Genomic DNA, 18,096 nt, shown 5'->3' with positions numbered 1-18,096 from the left:
CATCAGGATGAAGAGGAAGGAAATAGTCAAAGAAATGAGGTGGTAGAATAACTTGGCATCATATTGTGTTTTACTTCCTTTTCAAATGTTCTTTTCAGTAGGTTTCTAAAGCTGCACAACACAGTGTGTGGTTAGTAAGAAGAAAAACAAACCTGTGGCATGAAAAAGGACAGCAATCGGACAGAGAAAACAAAGACAGAGACTTACTTTAGCCAGCAGTGATGATGCCAGACGTTCTGTGGTTGATTTGAATGCAGCTGTTTGCTGCTTTTTATAATGTTCCTCTGTCTTCTTTTCTGTCTGAAGGGAAAAAAATACAACACGTACATCAGCAAGGAGATGAAAATTTCCTGCAGGGCTCCAAGTAATAACACAGCTATATATGCCAGTTTATATAATTCCAAGACACAGTAATATGTGCAGTATTCAGATAAAATGAATTTAATAGACAGAAAGCAAAGATCTTCTGCCTCATACTGTCCTGGACATGGAGCCTGTATTGATTCCTTGTGTGGAAGATGAATGTGCGATGAGCAGAGGAGCCGAAGCCTCCCTTCAAGGTTCTTTCTAAAATGCCTTCTTAAAACTGTCATGGGCTAAGCCATGGTCAAACACGTTATAGGAGCCCGGACCTAGCCAGGGACAGACAGATGATGTTTACTTCCAGAGCTCTCCAAACAGGCTACAGACGTACAGTGTGGACTCAGGCATTAACCACATGCTGTGAAAATGTAACTCTGGCTCACTCCCTTTAACTATGCCTGCTTTCATATGATTGTTTAGCTATCCCTGTCAGTGTGTACTGCACTTATTTCCATAGCTGTGTCGTCAACAATGTGGCTTCATATCTTCATTTATATTTTTAAGAGACTCACAGGAATTTCATACAGGAAAACAAATCAAACCTGGGTTTGAGAGTCTCTTGTGCCTTCTGGCAAGCTGGAGCTGAAGTTGAAGTTTTCTAGGAATGCAGGCTTGTACACCAATCGGTACGCATTATTCCCATCACAGCTATGTACTGTGGCATTTATTATCGGACTGGGGTCTTCGTTACTTCTTTTTGGTCTCTGCAATCTGCGGATGTGATCCTTATTATCATGTCCCGTGCTCATGGCTTTTAATAATAATCCCAATTCAAAAAAGAAAAGTAGCATAACAAGGACTGTCCGTGGGGTCCAGAAACCCTCGTTCTTTTTATTTTTTTCTTTCGCCATTTCTGCACACTACAGCACACCTATGTTCAGAACAGTGGCTTCTTAATGTCTTCTGCTAGCTTTCGTGTCTAACCTGGATCTTAACACCAAGCTCACACACTATTACTAGTCTTGTCCTACTGTTCTTACTGTTTGTCTGTGTCTGCAGAAATGACTTTCTTACAGTGAGTTAAATGAATCCATGTACTTCTTTCCCCAATTTTCAAAGCTGTGGGTGTTGCGAGTAGTACTTGATAGGGCCCTTCCCATTTAGGTGAATGCCAGTGTTTTCTCTTGATGCTTCTTATCAACACCCAGTCTCCAGGTACCACTTTAGGGTCCTCCTGTGGAGAAATGGGATCATCAGTGTTTGGAACTCTCCCTCGTTGTCCTTCTAACATTTTTCTCATGTAATCCGCCAAATTGGCTTCCTCAGGTACATCCCAAATTTGTCCATAATATGGCAATCGATATTTTCTGCCAAACAATGTTTCATACGGTGTCAACCCCATGGTACTAGTTATGTTTATATACATTTTTACCAAATCTACACAATGCGTCCATGGTCTGCCTGTTTCCTCCATTGTCTTTCTAAGTCTGTTTTTTACTGTTCCATTCATCCTTTCCACTAATCCGGCGCTTTGTGGATGATAAGCACAATGATTTTGAGATTAACCTGTAGTGCTTCTCCTACGTATTGCACTATTGTATTAACAAAATGCGCTCCATTATCTGAATAGACTGTTTCTGGTATTCCAATCGTGGGATGATGTCTTTGCATAATGCTTTAGCCACTGTAAGTGAATCTGCATGTTTTGTAGGGAACAATTCTACCCATTTTGAGAAGGCATCAATTATGACTAAACAAAATTCCTTCCCTTCATGTTTACTCAGCTGTATATAATCCATATGAATCACTGAAAGGGATATTGTGGTGTTGGAAATTTACCTCTTTGGGGTCTCAAATTGCCTTGTGAGTTGTGTTTTTGCACATATCATGCATGCTCTACAATGCTGTTTTGCATATGCATCGAACCCATAAAGACAAAAAATAGATTGCAATTGCGATATCATACCCCCTGATGAGACATGCGTCACGCCATGGCTCATAATAGCTGCCCATTTAAACATTTTTTTTGGCAATATGGGTTTCTTTTGTGGTCATACGTACAAGTCATTTGCATACGTAGCTCCTTTAGCTATCCACATTTGTTTTTCTCTGTCAGTTGCCTGCTGTTGCATGTCAGCAAGCAGTGTATGACCTAAATGCAAATCTGGAGTAGTTTCCTGTACAACAAAAATAGAAGAAGCTGCTGCTGCCTCTTTTGCTGCTCTGTCAGCAAAATAATTTCCTTTTGAAACACTGTCAGAGCCATTGGTGTGAGCCGCACATTTGCATATAGCAATTTGTTGAGGCAACTTCACAGCTTGCAGTAGGGCAGTTAGGAGAGTGGCATGAGTCACTGGCTTTCCAGATGATGTCACCATTCCACGCTCCTCCCACAGTTTTGCAAACACATGCACTGTGCTGAAAGCGTACTGGCGTCTGTATAACTTGATACGGCCGTACCTTGAAACAGATAGCAAGCTGCAGTTAAAGCAACTAATTCAGCTGCTTGTGCTGAAAATGACGAAGGCAATGAAGCAGAATCTAATACTTCTGAATTTGTGACGACAGCATATCCAGATTGCGTTTGTCCATAAGCATTTTTAGTGGAAGAACCATCCACATACACGATTGTACTGTTTGGGATGGGTGTGTCCCGGAGGTCTGGGCGTGCTTTCGTACAGACTGTTGCTACATCAAGACAATTGTGCGGCTCACCATCCTTAGGTAAAGGTATCAATGTGGAGGGATTCAATGTTGTACATCGCTCTATCGTAAGGTGTGGCTGTGATAATAGCAAGGACATGCACGAAAGATGTCTTGCTGGGGACAAAAGGCCTCATGTTTGTCTGCAACAGAAGTGCAGAGACTGCATGTGGAACTTTCAATGTCAGCTGATGGAATAGAACAACATTACTGCTACTTTGAACAGCCATAGAGGCTGCAACAACAGCCTGTACGCATGGTGGTAAAGCACTGCTACTGCATCCAATTTAGATGAGTAGTAGGCAACTGGCCTCAATTTTGAGCCATACACTTGAACCAAAACACTAGTCATGAACTTATTCTTACAATCAACTGTTTGAATGAATGGTTTACTATAATCTGGTAGTGCCAAAACTGTGGATGACACTAATGTTTGTTTTACTTTTACAAAGGCTTCCTCAGCATCTTTGTTCCATTCCAACACGGTTGACATTGAAATATCATCTTTGTACATCAAATCAGAAAGTGGACTAGTCAACTCTGCATAGCAAGGAATCCATGCCCTGCAGTAATTTGTCAATCCAAGAAATGACATCATCTGCTTTTTGGTTTGTGGTTTTGGAGCGTGCAAAATTGCTTCCTTCCTGTCAGACAGGATCGTGCGCCCTGTGGCTAACTCATGTCCTAAATATTTTACTTTATCCCTACACAACTGAACTTTGTTTCTACTCACTCTGTGGCCATTGTCAAATAAGAAATATAATAATGCTACTGTGTCAGTTATGCAGTTTTCTCGTGTGTCAGAGGCAATCAAAATGTCATCAACATACACTAATAGTTGGCTATCTGCCGGTGGAACGAAATTGGCTAAACATGCTGACATGACTTGAGAATAAATAGTTGGGCTCTTTGCGTAACCCTGCGGTAATCTGGTGAATGTATATCGTTGTCCTTTAAAGGTAAAAGCAAACCAGAATTGACTATCTGGATGTACTGGCACAGAGAAAAATGCATTACTTATGTCAATTACTAAGAAACTATTAGAATTTGGTCTCAGCGAATTTAACAAGGTGTGTGGATCTGGGACGCATGGTGCTCTTTAATCACAGCAGCATTTACTGCCTGCAGATCTTGAATCATTCTCCACCCCACTGAGGGCGGAGCCTTTTTTACAGGAAATATGGGTGTGTTACATGGTGAATCTGGACATGGCACTATTACTCCTGCTGTTAATAAATCCTCTATTACTGGCCTGATTCCGTCAATTGCATCAGGTTTCAATGGATACTGTCTTACACATGGTCTGTATTCTGTTTTTGGCCTTATAACTACAGGTTGTGCATTTTTAATCAGTCCTACGTCTGAAGGACCTGTTGTCCACAATCCTGACGGTACTGAAGAGAGAAGAGCATCTTCTTCAGGACTCAACTGAAACACTCAGGATTGTGAAGTGGACACATCAATGTGTGTTCCAGCTGTCAGCACCAATGAGACATTAACTGGCACTTTATACAACTTGGTTGATGGACTGAACTCCGTTCGTGGTCCAACTCTGCTCCAATCAGAGGCTGACAAAGCTGTTATGACTGTCAGTCCCAATTCTTGCCATTCTGTCAAATATGGCTTACAAAGTGACATATGTAATGGCATACCTGTGAATCTCAATTTTGATACATCTTCAGTGGCGCCTGTTACTGTTATGACAGCTGTTGAGTTGCCATCATGAATCAAATCGGTCATTGTCAGCTTCACAGGTGAAACATTTTTCAATTTAGTTTCATAGTCACCATCCGGACCTGGAGGATCTTTATGCCACATTGTGACATGCAGGTCAGGTGGTGACATCTGTTGTTCAGGATTTTTTAGTAGGGCTGTCGCTTGCAAGACGACATCTTTACCCCATCCTGCAGCATCTTCTTCTGAAATGTCAAATGTATAGTAATAGTGGAATGTGGGGTCATCGCTTTCTTCTCTTACCATGTTAACGCCTCCTGTGCGTTCAACAACTAATTTCCCTTGTTCCACAATTATGGACAAGCCCAATGCAGTCAATCCGTCTCGTCCTAGGAGGTTAACTGGACATTGTGGCATGCTCAACACTGACATAGTACACGTCAGGCCAAATGGATCTGTCAACGTTATGGGTTTGGTGATAGGGACGTCTGATGTTTGTCCATTTGCAGAGCGAACCCTAAAGATTTCATTGCTTAATTGATGGACAGGTATGTTGTCATTACATGTGGTTCTACATGCTCCTGTATCACAAAGGAATGTCACTAGTCGTCCATTTACCAACAAAGTCACTTCTGGTTTTGGTACCGGATTTCCCAGCAAGGCACACAGATCCATATCACAATCAGACTGCCTATCTGATGTGGAATCAGGATTATGGATTCTAGTCATTGTGGATACTGTGGCTGCGGAGGACTTATTCGTTGTGGAATTCTCCCTGCTGCTCCCTCAGTAGGTGGATTCGGACAATTTCTATACATATGTCCCTCTCTTCCACAGTTTCCAACAAATCAGGGGACCACGTGGTGGCCCTCCCTGTCTGTGCTGTGTTGTGGTTGCCAGGGTCCTTGATGTTGTGGCTGTCCACCTTGTCTATTTTGCCATGGCTTTTGGGGCGTTTGCACTGCTTCTGCTGTCTTAAGTTACCCTGCTGGTAATATATTTCATCATCTCCATGTGCTACATACACTCCTTTGTCGCTGTTTCTGTCTTTTCTGCTTTAAGACTTCTTCTGCATGACAGCAGTGTGTATGTGTTTCTTCCAATGTGCCTGTAGGCAATCCAATCAATGTTTCTGTATCCAAGCTTTTATATCCTTATTGGAATGTTGGATCAGAGCGTTTTTTCCATTGTTGTTCATACACAGGTGTTCCTGGCAATATGCCACTATGGACCCTAAACACATTCTCAAATCTGCATCTAAACTCCGTCCATGGCTCTCCTTCTTTCTGAGTTGTCCTGGTAATTTCAGTATAGTTTATCTTTGGTCCTAACACTCCTTTTGCATGTGTAATCATAGCTTCCACTCTTGTTTCTAAGACTAGATCATCATGTGTCAGTGGTACGCCTTGTTGATCTGCAGGATTCCAGTCTCCGCGTACCTGACTCCATTTAGGGCCACATGCTTTCATCCACACCTGTTGGACTTCAGGTCCATTAAGGTGGTAAGATGTTCTAATGTTTTCTATATCCTGCAGAAAGCCCTCGATATCGACATGTGGCGATGGTATCATGTCAACTGCTGCTTTGATATCATCAGCATTCCATGTCCGATAAACGAGCATGGTTGATAGCTGTCCTGCTGTGCCTGCACGAGGATTTGGTACTTCTATCATAGGATAGGCACCTCCCTGATCACTATGTTCCACCATGGGAGGGGCTGTAGGCACTTTCGCTTGACTGCGTGTTTGTGGTTTTTCTGGTTTTTCTCTTTTTACCTTAGGTTTTACTGCCAAATCATACTGTGGTGGCGGTACATCGTCATCCTCTGGTAGAGGAGATAAAGGTCTCTTTGTCACCGACGATCCAGCCAGCGGTGATTGTTGAGGCTGTTCTGGCTCTCTGTGCTGAATTATCACATCTTCTTCTGCCTTACCTACAGCTTTCTTTTTCCTTGCTTTCTCTAATCGTCGCTTCTCTGCTCCTTTCTGTCTGTTCTCTGCTTCTTCCTCCCAAAATGCCACTAAATCTGCCCCTACTTTCTGCATCTTTTTCTCATCACCTTTATGTTCCCGTTCTAACTCCTTCTTCAGCTTTTGTATGCTGATCAGGTTCAGTCGTCCGTCAAAGTCATGTTTATTTATCCAGGTCTCCAATTTCTTTGTTGCTTTTGGATTTTTTGCCTCCATAAATTTCCAGTCGTCAGTTGATAAATTTTCCTTATTTTTAGATGTCTTACCCCCCATTTTATTATATTTTTTATCCCTTGTTATAATTTGGACTTCAGACGGGGGCACACCTAGGGTGTTCTAAATCTGAAGTTTTCACACTTTCTTTGGACGTGACAATTAATTTGCCGTCGTGTGGTTGATTCCTTTCACCTCCCCGTAGGAAGCGGAATCACTTGCCTGCTGCTTCCACACGCACGGTTGTCACTAACGTTGTCCAAAGTATTACACTTTCACACAGTTATTTACACTTACACAATACACTATGTACACATAGAAACACTTTTAATAATCGTACGCGTATTCTTATGCCAGGGGAGCTCGCCCTCCCGTGAAATTTAACTAATGTCCTGCATTAGGGGACTCCGCCGTCCCTGCCAAATTTAACTGCTTTTTTACAGTGCACGTATTTCTACCCGGGATTTCCTTTACGTATTAAAACAGAGGAGTCCGTATCCTCCTTCCGGAATTTAACTATGTGCGTCCCTCGCAACCGTAGAGGAGTCCGCCCTCCTTACAGAGTTTAACTGTGTTTCATTAACAGACGATTCTGTATCATCGCTTACGGAGTTTAACTGTTTTATGTGATCACTTTTATCCCTACCGGTACGCGTATATAAACAGAGGAGTCCGCACCCTCCTTACAGAGTTTAACTGCTTTGCATTAACAGACGATTCTGTATCATCGCTTGCGGAATTTAACTGTTTTATGCGATCTGATCACCACTCACTCAGTACTGTTTACAAAGAAACTTTACTCACTGACTCGACTTCCTGTCTGTCTTCTTCGGGAAAATCTCGTCAACCAGACGATGCCAACGGTGGTCGACAATTGCAGACACGATCAATCGATCGATCGGACCTTGGCCAAGGATTTACGTCTGGACTTGACGACCTCCGCCGGACACCTCCGGTGTTGTTGAGATCCCGGACGAGCCCCCAGTCAATGTTGGGTATTTTCTCCTCCAAACATTTTTAAAACCTTTAACAAGACAAACAGAGTCAAGAAACACCAGTGAGACAGAAAGTCAAATTTTACGCGCGGAGTGCAGTCAGGCTGTACACCAAGGCTACACTAAAGTCTGGCCTGCTTTTCCGCTCTTTTTATTAAGAGACGCCCTCATCACATAAACAAAAAACTTGTCCTAAGGGTGGGGGTGATGACGCAAGGACAAGTTTCTTCCCGTAACATAAACGCATACGTCAATAAGTGCAGCTGTAAGGAAGAACACTTTCTTTTACACAGGTCAGCACATCTCATTCGTCTGTTGCAGTTATCAGCTGTTCTGCATCTGCCTGAAGTGTCCTGTCCTTCACACTCCTTCACACTAAGCACCACATCACAACAGTCAAAACGTTCTCTTACTCCCAGTCGTTAGAGGCTGCGAAAACAAAGTTATATTATAATAATAAGTACATCCAGCCCTTCATTCCCAGCTCAGATTGACCCCAGAGTGCTAAAACAAAATTGAATTCTCAGGCTTGGTTAAGACAGGTGCAAAACAGCACAACACCGTTCTCATGAGAAAGAAGACAAAGCTAAAACAAGGTTGAATAACACGTACATTCTCAGGGTGAAGTGCAAAACAGCACAACACCGTTCTCATGAGAAAGAAGACAAATGTACAAATGTTTAACAGTGATAACATATATACAAAATCTTTAACATTCTTTTAGAAAATCTTTCTCTAAGCTACTCAAACATGAAGCTGTGAAATTAGTGATGCAACAGTCAAATATTTCACTGTGCATAGTTTCTCCAATTACAGCAACAGAAACCTACAACTCCTTAGCGCATGTGGGTGTCTTGGTGGCTTCCCTCACAATTCTACTTCTTGCACACCACTCTGTGAGAACGGCCTACTCCAGATAGATTTAGCATATAGAAACATACTGCTTGTACTTCTTAATGGTTGATGTAAATTTATTAGAATACATCATCACTGACTTGGAAATGTTCATGTGTCCATCCCCTGAGGTCTGAAAAAAAATGCAGACTATAACTGTGGTTGTTTGCATTAATAATTTAATTTTACCTTTATTTAACCACACGGGAAATTTTGCTGAGTAAAATTCACTCTGTTGGGATAACATTTCATCCCAGTCTAAATAGAGTTAAATATGCTCTACCACAGGGCTAAATCAATTCAACAGAGTGTAAAATCAACTCTTATTGGAGTAAAACCATTTGCATTGACTACACGGTGTAACAGACTGAACGGTCCCCCCTAAAAATCGGTCCGCCCTGCCTTCACTGCGTATGCATCATTAGTCGTGGTTAACGGATTATCCACCTCGTTTCTGCTTCAAACTGCACTCCAGTCATCATCTATCTCAGCGACAGATATCAGAAGCTTTTGTACAACAATCATTTCCACATAAATTCAGCATTATTTCATCAGAAAAGGCAGAGGAAGTGATCAGAGCGGCGCAACTACAGGGACTGCTAGCTGTTGCGTTCACTGACTGTCCATCACGGATTAACGCCTTGTACCTGCTTAAAATGGCCTCGTTTCTGCTTAAAACTGATTTTAGAATGTTTTAAGAGGTTTTACCTTGTCATCTGATGGTTAATAATCCCATTAATCCATTTGATCGCTTTGGGTGAAGACAGTCTGTCCACCGAGCATGCGCAGTGGAGGCAGGGCATGGGGGGGGGGGGGGGGGGGTACTTGGTCAGCAACACCGGTGGTGCTGATTTCACTCTACAATCAAGTGTTTTTTACACTATTTAGACTGGGATCAAATGTTATCCCAGCACAGTAATTTTGCACTCAGCAAAATTTATACCCCTGTCACACATAGCCGGAATCACGCACAGTGGCGTCAGATTTATGAATTAGTTGCACAGTGCACTGGTGTGCTTCAGCCATCTGCAGACGTCCCACACACTTGGTCAAAATCGTTCCAGCGGCCACGAGTGTAATGCACATGTTCATAATTCCTCGCACACGGTGAGATGGGAACACTGTCGACACTGGTCCATGTGTTATCTGAGGACCATCTACCGCACTTTACATATTCCAATGGCGGCCAAACTGGGATCCGAAATGATTTGAGCACAATGAGGAACCTCGAGTGGATCTGGCACGGTATGCCTGGTGGTATGATCTGCAGTGCCACATTAATAATGTCGTCCAATCCACCCCCCCCGCCCGCCGGAGCGCAAACGAACTGTTGATCGTTGATATGTGGCTCGCAACCATCCATGTGTAGGCAATGTGAAACACAGCTCGAACAAATTCGGGCAGTCTGCAGTGGCTTTTATGGGCATCTGACAGCAATCTGTGTCATCGACATATGTTTTGGATGCAATCTGACAGGTGTGGACGAAACAGTCTGTCTGCCTTCTGACACGGCTGACCACACCCCTTGTTTTCCCGACTACATCAGGTTATGCCAATATTTGCCGTGTCAGGCATGACTCTGGGAAACTCTTGCTATGTGTGATGGGGGCTTTACTGTGCAGGATCATCCCTTTGAGATGGAGACCTCTTTTGCAAGGGAGACCTGGACAATTCCAGTTCACCTAACCTGCATGTCTTTAAATGTAGGCGGAAACCAGAGCACCCGGAGGAAACCCACGCAAACACAGAGAGAACATGCAAACTCCACACAGAAAGGCCACAGGTGGGAATCAAACCCATGACCGTCTTGCTGTGAGGCAACAGTTCTCACCACTAAGACACCGTGCTGCCCAATAATAATCTTTATATTTAGTTTTAATTTAGTTTTAATTACTTATTGGCTTTGAAAATTGAGCGACTATGTATACAAAGAACTGTAATTTATAAATGTGATATTTTTGCTAAACCCCTTGAATGAAAGCTGAACATCTCCACTGCAATCACATCTTGATTGTTTCATTGAAGCCCCTGTAGTGCATGGCCTCGATTTGCCCTAATTAAATAAATACATTAATGCTGTCTCAATAAAAACCTGAGTTTTGAAATGCAGACGGAGATGGTGTCTTCACTCCCAGTTGAGAAATTCCTGTGCCATCTGCCATCTGGAGATAAGATGGAGACATCCCCCATGGGCCAACACTGTGCTTCACAGCAAAACAGAATTGTAACTCAAAGTTCTTCAAAGGAGCCCTTGCCTGGTTTAACAGTTGACTTTTCGGTCACTATGAATTACATGTCATTATAATGGCTTCACGTCATATGGCCTCACACCAATGCCAGACCCTCTCAAGACTGTAAGACAATATCCCTTCCACGATAAGAGTGGCCATAAACTCTGAGTCTTGACAATCAGCTTTTATCGTTTGGTCTAAGCAAAGGAAAAGACCTTCTGTTTAAAATAAAAAATTGCATCAGTATTATTTTATTCATATATAAAAACGTCTAATGTTGTTTGTATTGATTAATCAAACAAATGCTTTGCATATAATCATTCCATTTTATTGACATGTGTTCCTTGTAACTGATGTGTGTTTAAGTGTGATCTTTCTGCATTATCAATATGTTGATGGTGAAGTATTCTGTTTATCCAAAGGATCTGTTTAAGTGACCATCAATGATGTGTATCCATTTGAGTGTCTTAGAACAATAGTCTATCAAAATAGTTAATGTGTTTAAATAACTGAATAATTTTTGGTCTGCTCTCTGAGCAGAAGTTTTCTGTGAAGTTACACATTTTAACCTGATGCTTTACGGTGCGTCAAGTCAAAGTTTTAAGAGAACTTCCGATCTGAACTTTTCAAAATAATAGCGAATTTACAGAAAAGCAACTTTCCTTTTCTGTTGGCTAACTTTCCAACGCTCTTAAAGTTTTATCTTTTGTTCTAAATTCACGAAGACTTTTAATTTGGCTTCAACAAATTTTTAAAAGCTACCAGAAACCATTTCCAACAAACGCCTTCCACCTCTGGGGTCCAGCAAGCTGACGACCTGACTGCAAGCAGCCATTCTGTCGGTAAACTCAGCCGACACAAGCCTTTGGGATCACCAGGGGAGACCAATGAGTTAACCCCTGACCCAAGTGAGCACGCTGCAAAGAGCCTCCATCAACGACGGACGGACGGATCGTCTGAACCACCTTTTCAACGGACCAGCTACATGACCCAATTAAAGGTTCCAGAAAAATGTTTTTCTGTCAATGGATACAAAGTGGCTTCTTCTTCTTCTTCTTATTATTATTATTATTATTATTATTGGTTTTAAACCTATTCATAGGTTTGTTTAATAATTTTCTTAAAATTAATTGGCTTCAAATTTCATCACTAAATTCTAATCAGATTTATTTACTTAAAGTCTTTAAGCTTCATCTCTCTTTCTTTCACATCTCATGAGTTAAGGATATTGTGTCCATAAATGAACTTATTTAATCACTGTCCACAAAAATGCCAGTAAACTATTCATTTATTGTATAATTGTAAATAAATTGTAAATATTTCTGCTGTGGTTCATTTTGTGTTCAGAGGGAAACCTTTGGTCAAACGTATCGTAGAATTCAGACTTTCAGACCCGAGACTGATTAATTCAATTGAGACTGATTGATTAATATGAGAGTGATAAATTAATGAATGTTTAAATTAAAGTACCTATGCTTCAAATAGTGGTTCACCGAGTAAATTAAATATTAAATAATAATTATTAAACCCTAAAATTGTTAATTATTTTGGTGACCCATTACATGAGGTCCAGACCAATCTAATTCAATTTGGGAGTTTAACAATACCTAATTACATTTTATTTTGGTTGCTCCCATGCGAGCCAATCTAGAATTGACCAATTTGTTACATCTTTATGGACCCCGTTGCGAGGCATGTAAATTTCACTACGTTTATGGTGCCTCCGTGTGAGGCATGTAATATTCGCTATACCCCAGATGCAAAATTGTGTACAGATGCAAAATTATTAGAAAAAGAAATGGTCTTTGTCAAATGGTCTAATGTATCTGAATATACACTATATACAGAATATAAAGTTAAAGTTATAATAACTGTTTCAACATGGTAAGTCAACAGGAAGTTGCTAAATCTCCATTACAAAATGTCTGTGTTAAAAGAATTTCAAATGTCAATTTTAAAATTATTATTTAAACAATGTAAACTACAAAAGTGGACATTTTTTTTTTTTTTACTTATTTTCCTTTCTTGTCAGTGTATGTAAAATATGATGAAAAATGTATAAAATAATGCAGTATATAAAAGCATGCTCAGCAGGTGGGGAGAGACAGAGTTCTCTGCTGAGAATCAAACAAGGGCTGCTGCAGTATGCGCTTGTGTCCTCAATCTCATCTCTACCTGGACATTCCATTTTTAAAGTTTTTTTTTTTTTTTTTTTTTTTTTTCAAAATCACTTTCTACAGAAATTTGAAAATGTCCAAGGACAGTGCAGCTGTGCTTTGCCACTGAAGCTGAAAAGTTCAAGTCCCTGACAGTGTCATTTTAATCTTCAGTAATTCATAGCTGAGTGTGGGTGTCAGAAACTCATATGAGAATGATCAGAAAACAAATCAACATTTTTCCATACAAAAATGCTAAAAACAAAACACAAATAAAACTGCTGTACCTGTAAAATATACATTTGTATGTGAAAGTGCAATACAACACAGCCGACCTGGTGTGGAGCAGATACGGTCATTAGGAGAGAAGCGCACTGCAGTGACACCAAATGGGCTTTTCTTCACCTCTGGAGTCTTCTTCAGCAGCTCCATAGCACAGCGTGGGTCACTGTATGAACCAACAGGGGGCGACACTTCTTTCACCTCACTAAACCTCTAATGGAGGAAGATGAAAAAGAAAAGCATAGATGCACACAGGTTAGAGTGAGAAGAGGAAACGAGAGGGGAAAGACAGAGGAGACAGAAAAGCAGAACAGAAGAGTAAATAATAATTAAAAAAAAGGCTGGAATACTGAAATTATAACAACACATTTCTTTTTGGGTTCTGTCACCACAGCAGATCTGATATGGATCTACAGTACAGGTTTATTTGGCAGGTTTTTTGCCATATATAACAATAAATGCATGAATATTCAGAAACAAAACACCAAACAACAAAAAGCAGAGGTTTGTGGAGCCACTGAATCTATGTCAATTTTTCATTGCATTAATGACGAGCAGATATTGTAAATAATCTGTCTCTCTCTATTTGTGATATTGGGGTTGTTATACAGTCCAACTTGAAATTTTCAAACCACTGTAGCTCTGTTGTTAGAAAGCACATTTTGTGATCAGAAATATTTTCAACACTTTCAAGGGACATGATTACAAGTTTTATGTGTCTTTGTACAAAAGTTATGTTCATCCTATATTGGAATCCTCTAATTGTGTATGATCACCTAGATTGAAGACCAGTGTAGATAATATTGAATCTGTCCAATGGTATTTCACCAGAAAATTGAATGTGTGTAAAGGGTTGTCATACTCTGATAGACTTTCACTTCTTAACCTTGAAGCATTAAATGTAGACACATTAAAGCTGACTTATTGTTATACTATAAGGTGCTAAACGGTCTTATTACATTAACTACTAGGAATTGTATAAAACCTTACACAAATAGCTGAGGCCACAATCACAATTTCTATCATTTTTATTGTAGAACGGATACACGTAAACATTTCTGGTCAAATAGAACTGTAAATATTTGGAACAAACTAGATACAACCATTGTTAATTCTAGGAGTCTCACTTTATTCAAGAATGCTGTAAAAAAAAGTTAAAAAAATTTTTAAGTTATAGTTTTAAGGTGGGGGGTTAAATTTTTATACACCCCTCGTTTTTATGTTCTGTTTTATGCTTTTGAAGAATAAAATATTATCTATCTCTCTCTCTCTCTGTGTCTCTCTCTCTCTCTCTCAAAAAAAAAAAAACATCATTCATGGTTTCTGACCAGCGCCAATTTTGGGAGAGGCACCATCTTGACGTAAGGTGCATGGTCTAAAGCGCCTAGCATATTTAGAGTGTGCAAAGTGCAAAGGGGCTGTATTTCATCTTTGAATTATTCATGGGCAGTTTTGGGGCATGAGATAAAGGTTGTCATCAATCATCATGTTTTAGAGCTGGAGTGTGTCAGAATCTGGTGCTTTGTTATTCAGTCTGCAAACTCAAGTGAGTGTTTTTTGGGGGGGAGTTAACAGATTTGTGTGCAGTTTGTAACAGTGCAACATCAACTATTAATTCATGTAATTGAGTTTTGTTGTGTGTACATGCAGAGTGTATGGACGTCAGGAGCCCACCTAAATATAAAGACCAGAAATACACTGCGCTCACCTGTAGACCAGATTTTTGTTAGTCTATAATGCTAAGGAAAGGAAAGGGTAATTACATGGCTTGTAACAACTTTATAGCGGTATTACGCTGCTCTCTGTATTAGGGAAGGCTTATTAAGGATTATTCTTAATAGGATTCCATTCCAGCTACTCGCTGATTATTAACCAGAACCGTCTGTCTTCACACCCAAGAAGTCAAGAATCAACTCCATTGTAGCTGTGCAAAGTACTGTAGAATGCAACCATGAATATCTGCAGTGCTTCTTTGAAGCCTTTGCTGATTTTCTCAAAAGCATTTGGTTCAGTTGATTGAACTGCTCTCTGGGACATTCTGAGAAATTGTGAAGTGATGGACATCATGGGCAGTCTGCTTCCACTCCATACAGCACTCATTGTATCTGTATGGAGTGGAAGCAGTTTCCCAGTGAAAAGTGGCATTTGTCAGGGGGCGTTCTGGCTCATACACTGTTCAGTGCCTGCATGGACTGGGTGTTGGGTAGGATTGTGGAAACCAGTGACTTGGGTGTTTTGTTGGCAAGTAAAGTTTTACTGACCTTGACTTCGGGATGATGCTTTGATCTTTGCAAAATCCAATGGATACTCTGATTTCAGCACTTTAGAACCTGAGGAGGAATCAAAACTTTCTGGGTTTGCAAATTGTCCTGGATCACGACTAAGAGCCAGGCCTTAAATGACTTCCTGGACTCAACCATCAGAAGTGTATCTGTGTGTGAAAGTGTACTTGAAAAGACATTCACTTGTCTCAGCAGTGAAATTCATGTCTTTGGGTCCTCGGCCTTTGAGATTCAAGAGACACCTGGAATGAGCTTAAAGAGTCATGAGGTTGCTCAACACAGATGTTTGATGGAGGCAGATACTCTTTGCACGGAGAATAAAGTCCATGTTTTTAGGGTCCTGGTGCTACCTGTTCATTGTATAGTTGTGCCACTTGGATACTGACCAGTGACATAAGGCGAGATGTCTTCTGAGGATCACTGGGAGCTGCTGGAATGACTTTGTATCAAGTGAGTGGTTACTTAGGAAGACTAAGTCTGTGGCGTATCACTCACATTGTGAGGGAGTGTTAGCTTCAACATTTGTCCATGTGGAACATGTCTCTATGCATGATCCAGCACATAGGTGCCTGAATGTTAATGACCATGAATGTAAGTTACAATTTGTAAAAAACAAACACACACAAAATACAAAATAAAATACAAAGAGCTTGCTGGACTCCCAACCGCAAGACAGGAGTCACTGACATATTGGATGCATAGCACCTATTATCTCATCACCTGTCAGAAATCTGTGCATCGTGTACATGCTTTTCATTATGAATTAAAGTCTTGACTGCCTTATTAGATTTGCTGACCAATCGTAAAACACACATTGGGTTCTCTTAGTGAAGCTTAGGCTAGTGGCGGCGATCATCTTAGTCTTTCTCCTTTTCTGTTTTGATTGTCTGTAATGCTGACAAATTGTACTGTATTTGTTGTCTTTCTGATGCCTGATTCTGCTTTTTCTCTCTGAGGTGCAGCTCCATCCAGAGATGGGAGTGGTGTCTACTTCTGTAACCCTCCCGTCCTGCTGCACCGGCAAAATTTCCTGTATATTCGTTTTGTAAATTGTAATTTGTGTCGGTAACATGGCCCAAGCAGAGGGTCGCCCCTTTGAGTCTGGTCTGCTTGAGGTTTCTTCCTCAAATCATCAGAGGGAGTTTTTTTTTTCTTACCATTGTTGCCTGTGTGCTTGCTCTGGGGGGTTGGTAAGGTTATACCTTATTTGAGCACCTTTGAGGCAACTTTGTTGTGATTTGGTGCTATATAAATGAAATGAATTGAACTGAAATTATCTTTAGAACACACTGGAAAAAAAATGCTACTTTGGATCAACTTTAAAAATTGATGTAATTTGTTACAGCTATTTTTTTTAGTGTCTCACAATGTATATTTATGATTTTGTAAAGTCATTCCAGCATATTTAAACTGGAAACCACAATTTTTCCATTAGACCAATGTAAATAAGTATTTTGAATGAAGTGCACTGTTTCACTTTTTTCAGTGCACACATTATTTTATTACATTTTGTTCCTTCATTATACACTGATTAGCCATAACATTGTGACCACTGACAGGTGAAGTTAATAATACTGATTATGCTGTTATAATGGTGCATGTCAATATATCAGTGGAATATATGGGCAGCAAGTTAACATTCTGTCTACGAAGTTGATGTGTTGGAAGCAGGAAAAATGTGAGTGCATCAATATTTGAGTGACAAGGGTGAAGCAGCTCTTGTGGGATGATCCAAGCCTGTAGTGGTTAGTACCCACCAAAAGTGGTTCACAGGAAGAAAAACCAACAATCAGAACCAACCACCAGTGTCATGTGGTCACCAGTGTTATGGCTAACTGGTACACAGTCATATTCATATAAATGAAAACAGCATGCAAAGTTGATGTCCAAAGTGTGTCTAAATTTCTCTGTAGATAGAGATGGGTAGATAGGCAGATAGATGAAGAATAAAAGGCCATATCCTTTCAGTTTGCTTATGTGAACCTAAATCATAAAATTCAACTCCACAAAGAAACTTGAAAAAGCTGCTGTGTTATATTAAACAAGCTGAGTCAAAATTTTGAGAGACAGAACACAGTGGTGGGATGAAACACAGTGAAAATGAGATGAGGTGAACAGCATCTCCAGCTCCAAGATAATGATGCACACAATCATTTATGTAATCTCCTTTGACTGTTTTGCTGATATCAGAGCTGATTCAGCAGCGTGGGTGCTTGGCAGCGGCATGTTTATCTAATATCCCATGAGGACAACATGAGCAATCAAAGGACCACAGTAGTTTTCAGTCAAAATTTGTGACGACAAACGGTTTCTGTGAATGCAATTCCACATCTTTCTCAGCCTCACAAACCTCATGCATGCGGCTGTTCGGCACATCACGTCCGAACTACAAG

The 18,096-nt window shown here is 40.6% G+C and overlaps 1 protein-coding gene across 1 annotated transcript in view; it reads right to left on the bottom strand.

Annotated features, from left to right (window-relative positions):
• Positions 1-488: 488 nt before the first annotated feature.
• LOC117509962 (sperm-tail PG-rich repeat-containing protein 2-like) overlaps positions 489-18,096 on the bottom strand; it is a 39,144-nt gene continuing 21,536 nt past the window's right edge. The window contains exons 3-4 of the mRNA XM_034169570.1: positions 13,475-13,634; positions 489-632 (exon numbers count right to left, since the gene is read on the bottom strand). Coding sequence (XP_034025461.1) covers positions 568-632; positions 13,475-13,634 — 225 coding nt within the window. The 3' untranslated portion in view covers positions 489-567. The remainder of the gene's footprint in view (positions 633-13,474; positions 13,635-18,096) is intronic.

Source organism: Thalassophryne amazonica, chromosome 5 (assembly GCF_902500255.1).
Source record: "Thalassophryne amazonica chromosome 5, fThaAma1.1, whole genome shotgun sequence".
Classification (NCBI taxonomy): Eukaryota; Metazoa; Chordata; class Actinopteri; order Batrachoidiformes; family Batrachoididae; genus Thalassophryne; species Thalassophryne amazonica.
Note: the sequence above shows the minus strand (reverse complement) of the source record. Positions and strands in the feature narration are given on the sequence as shown.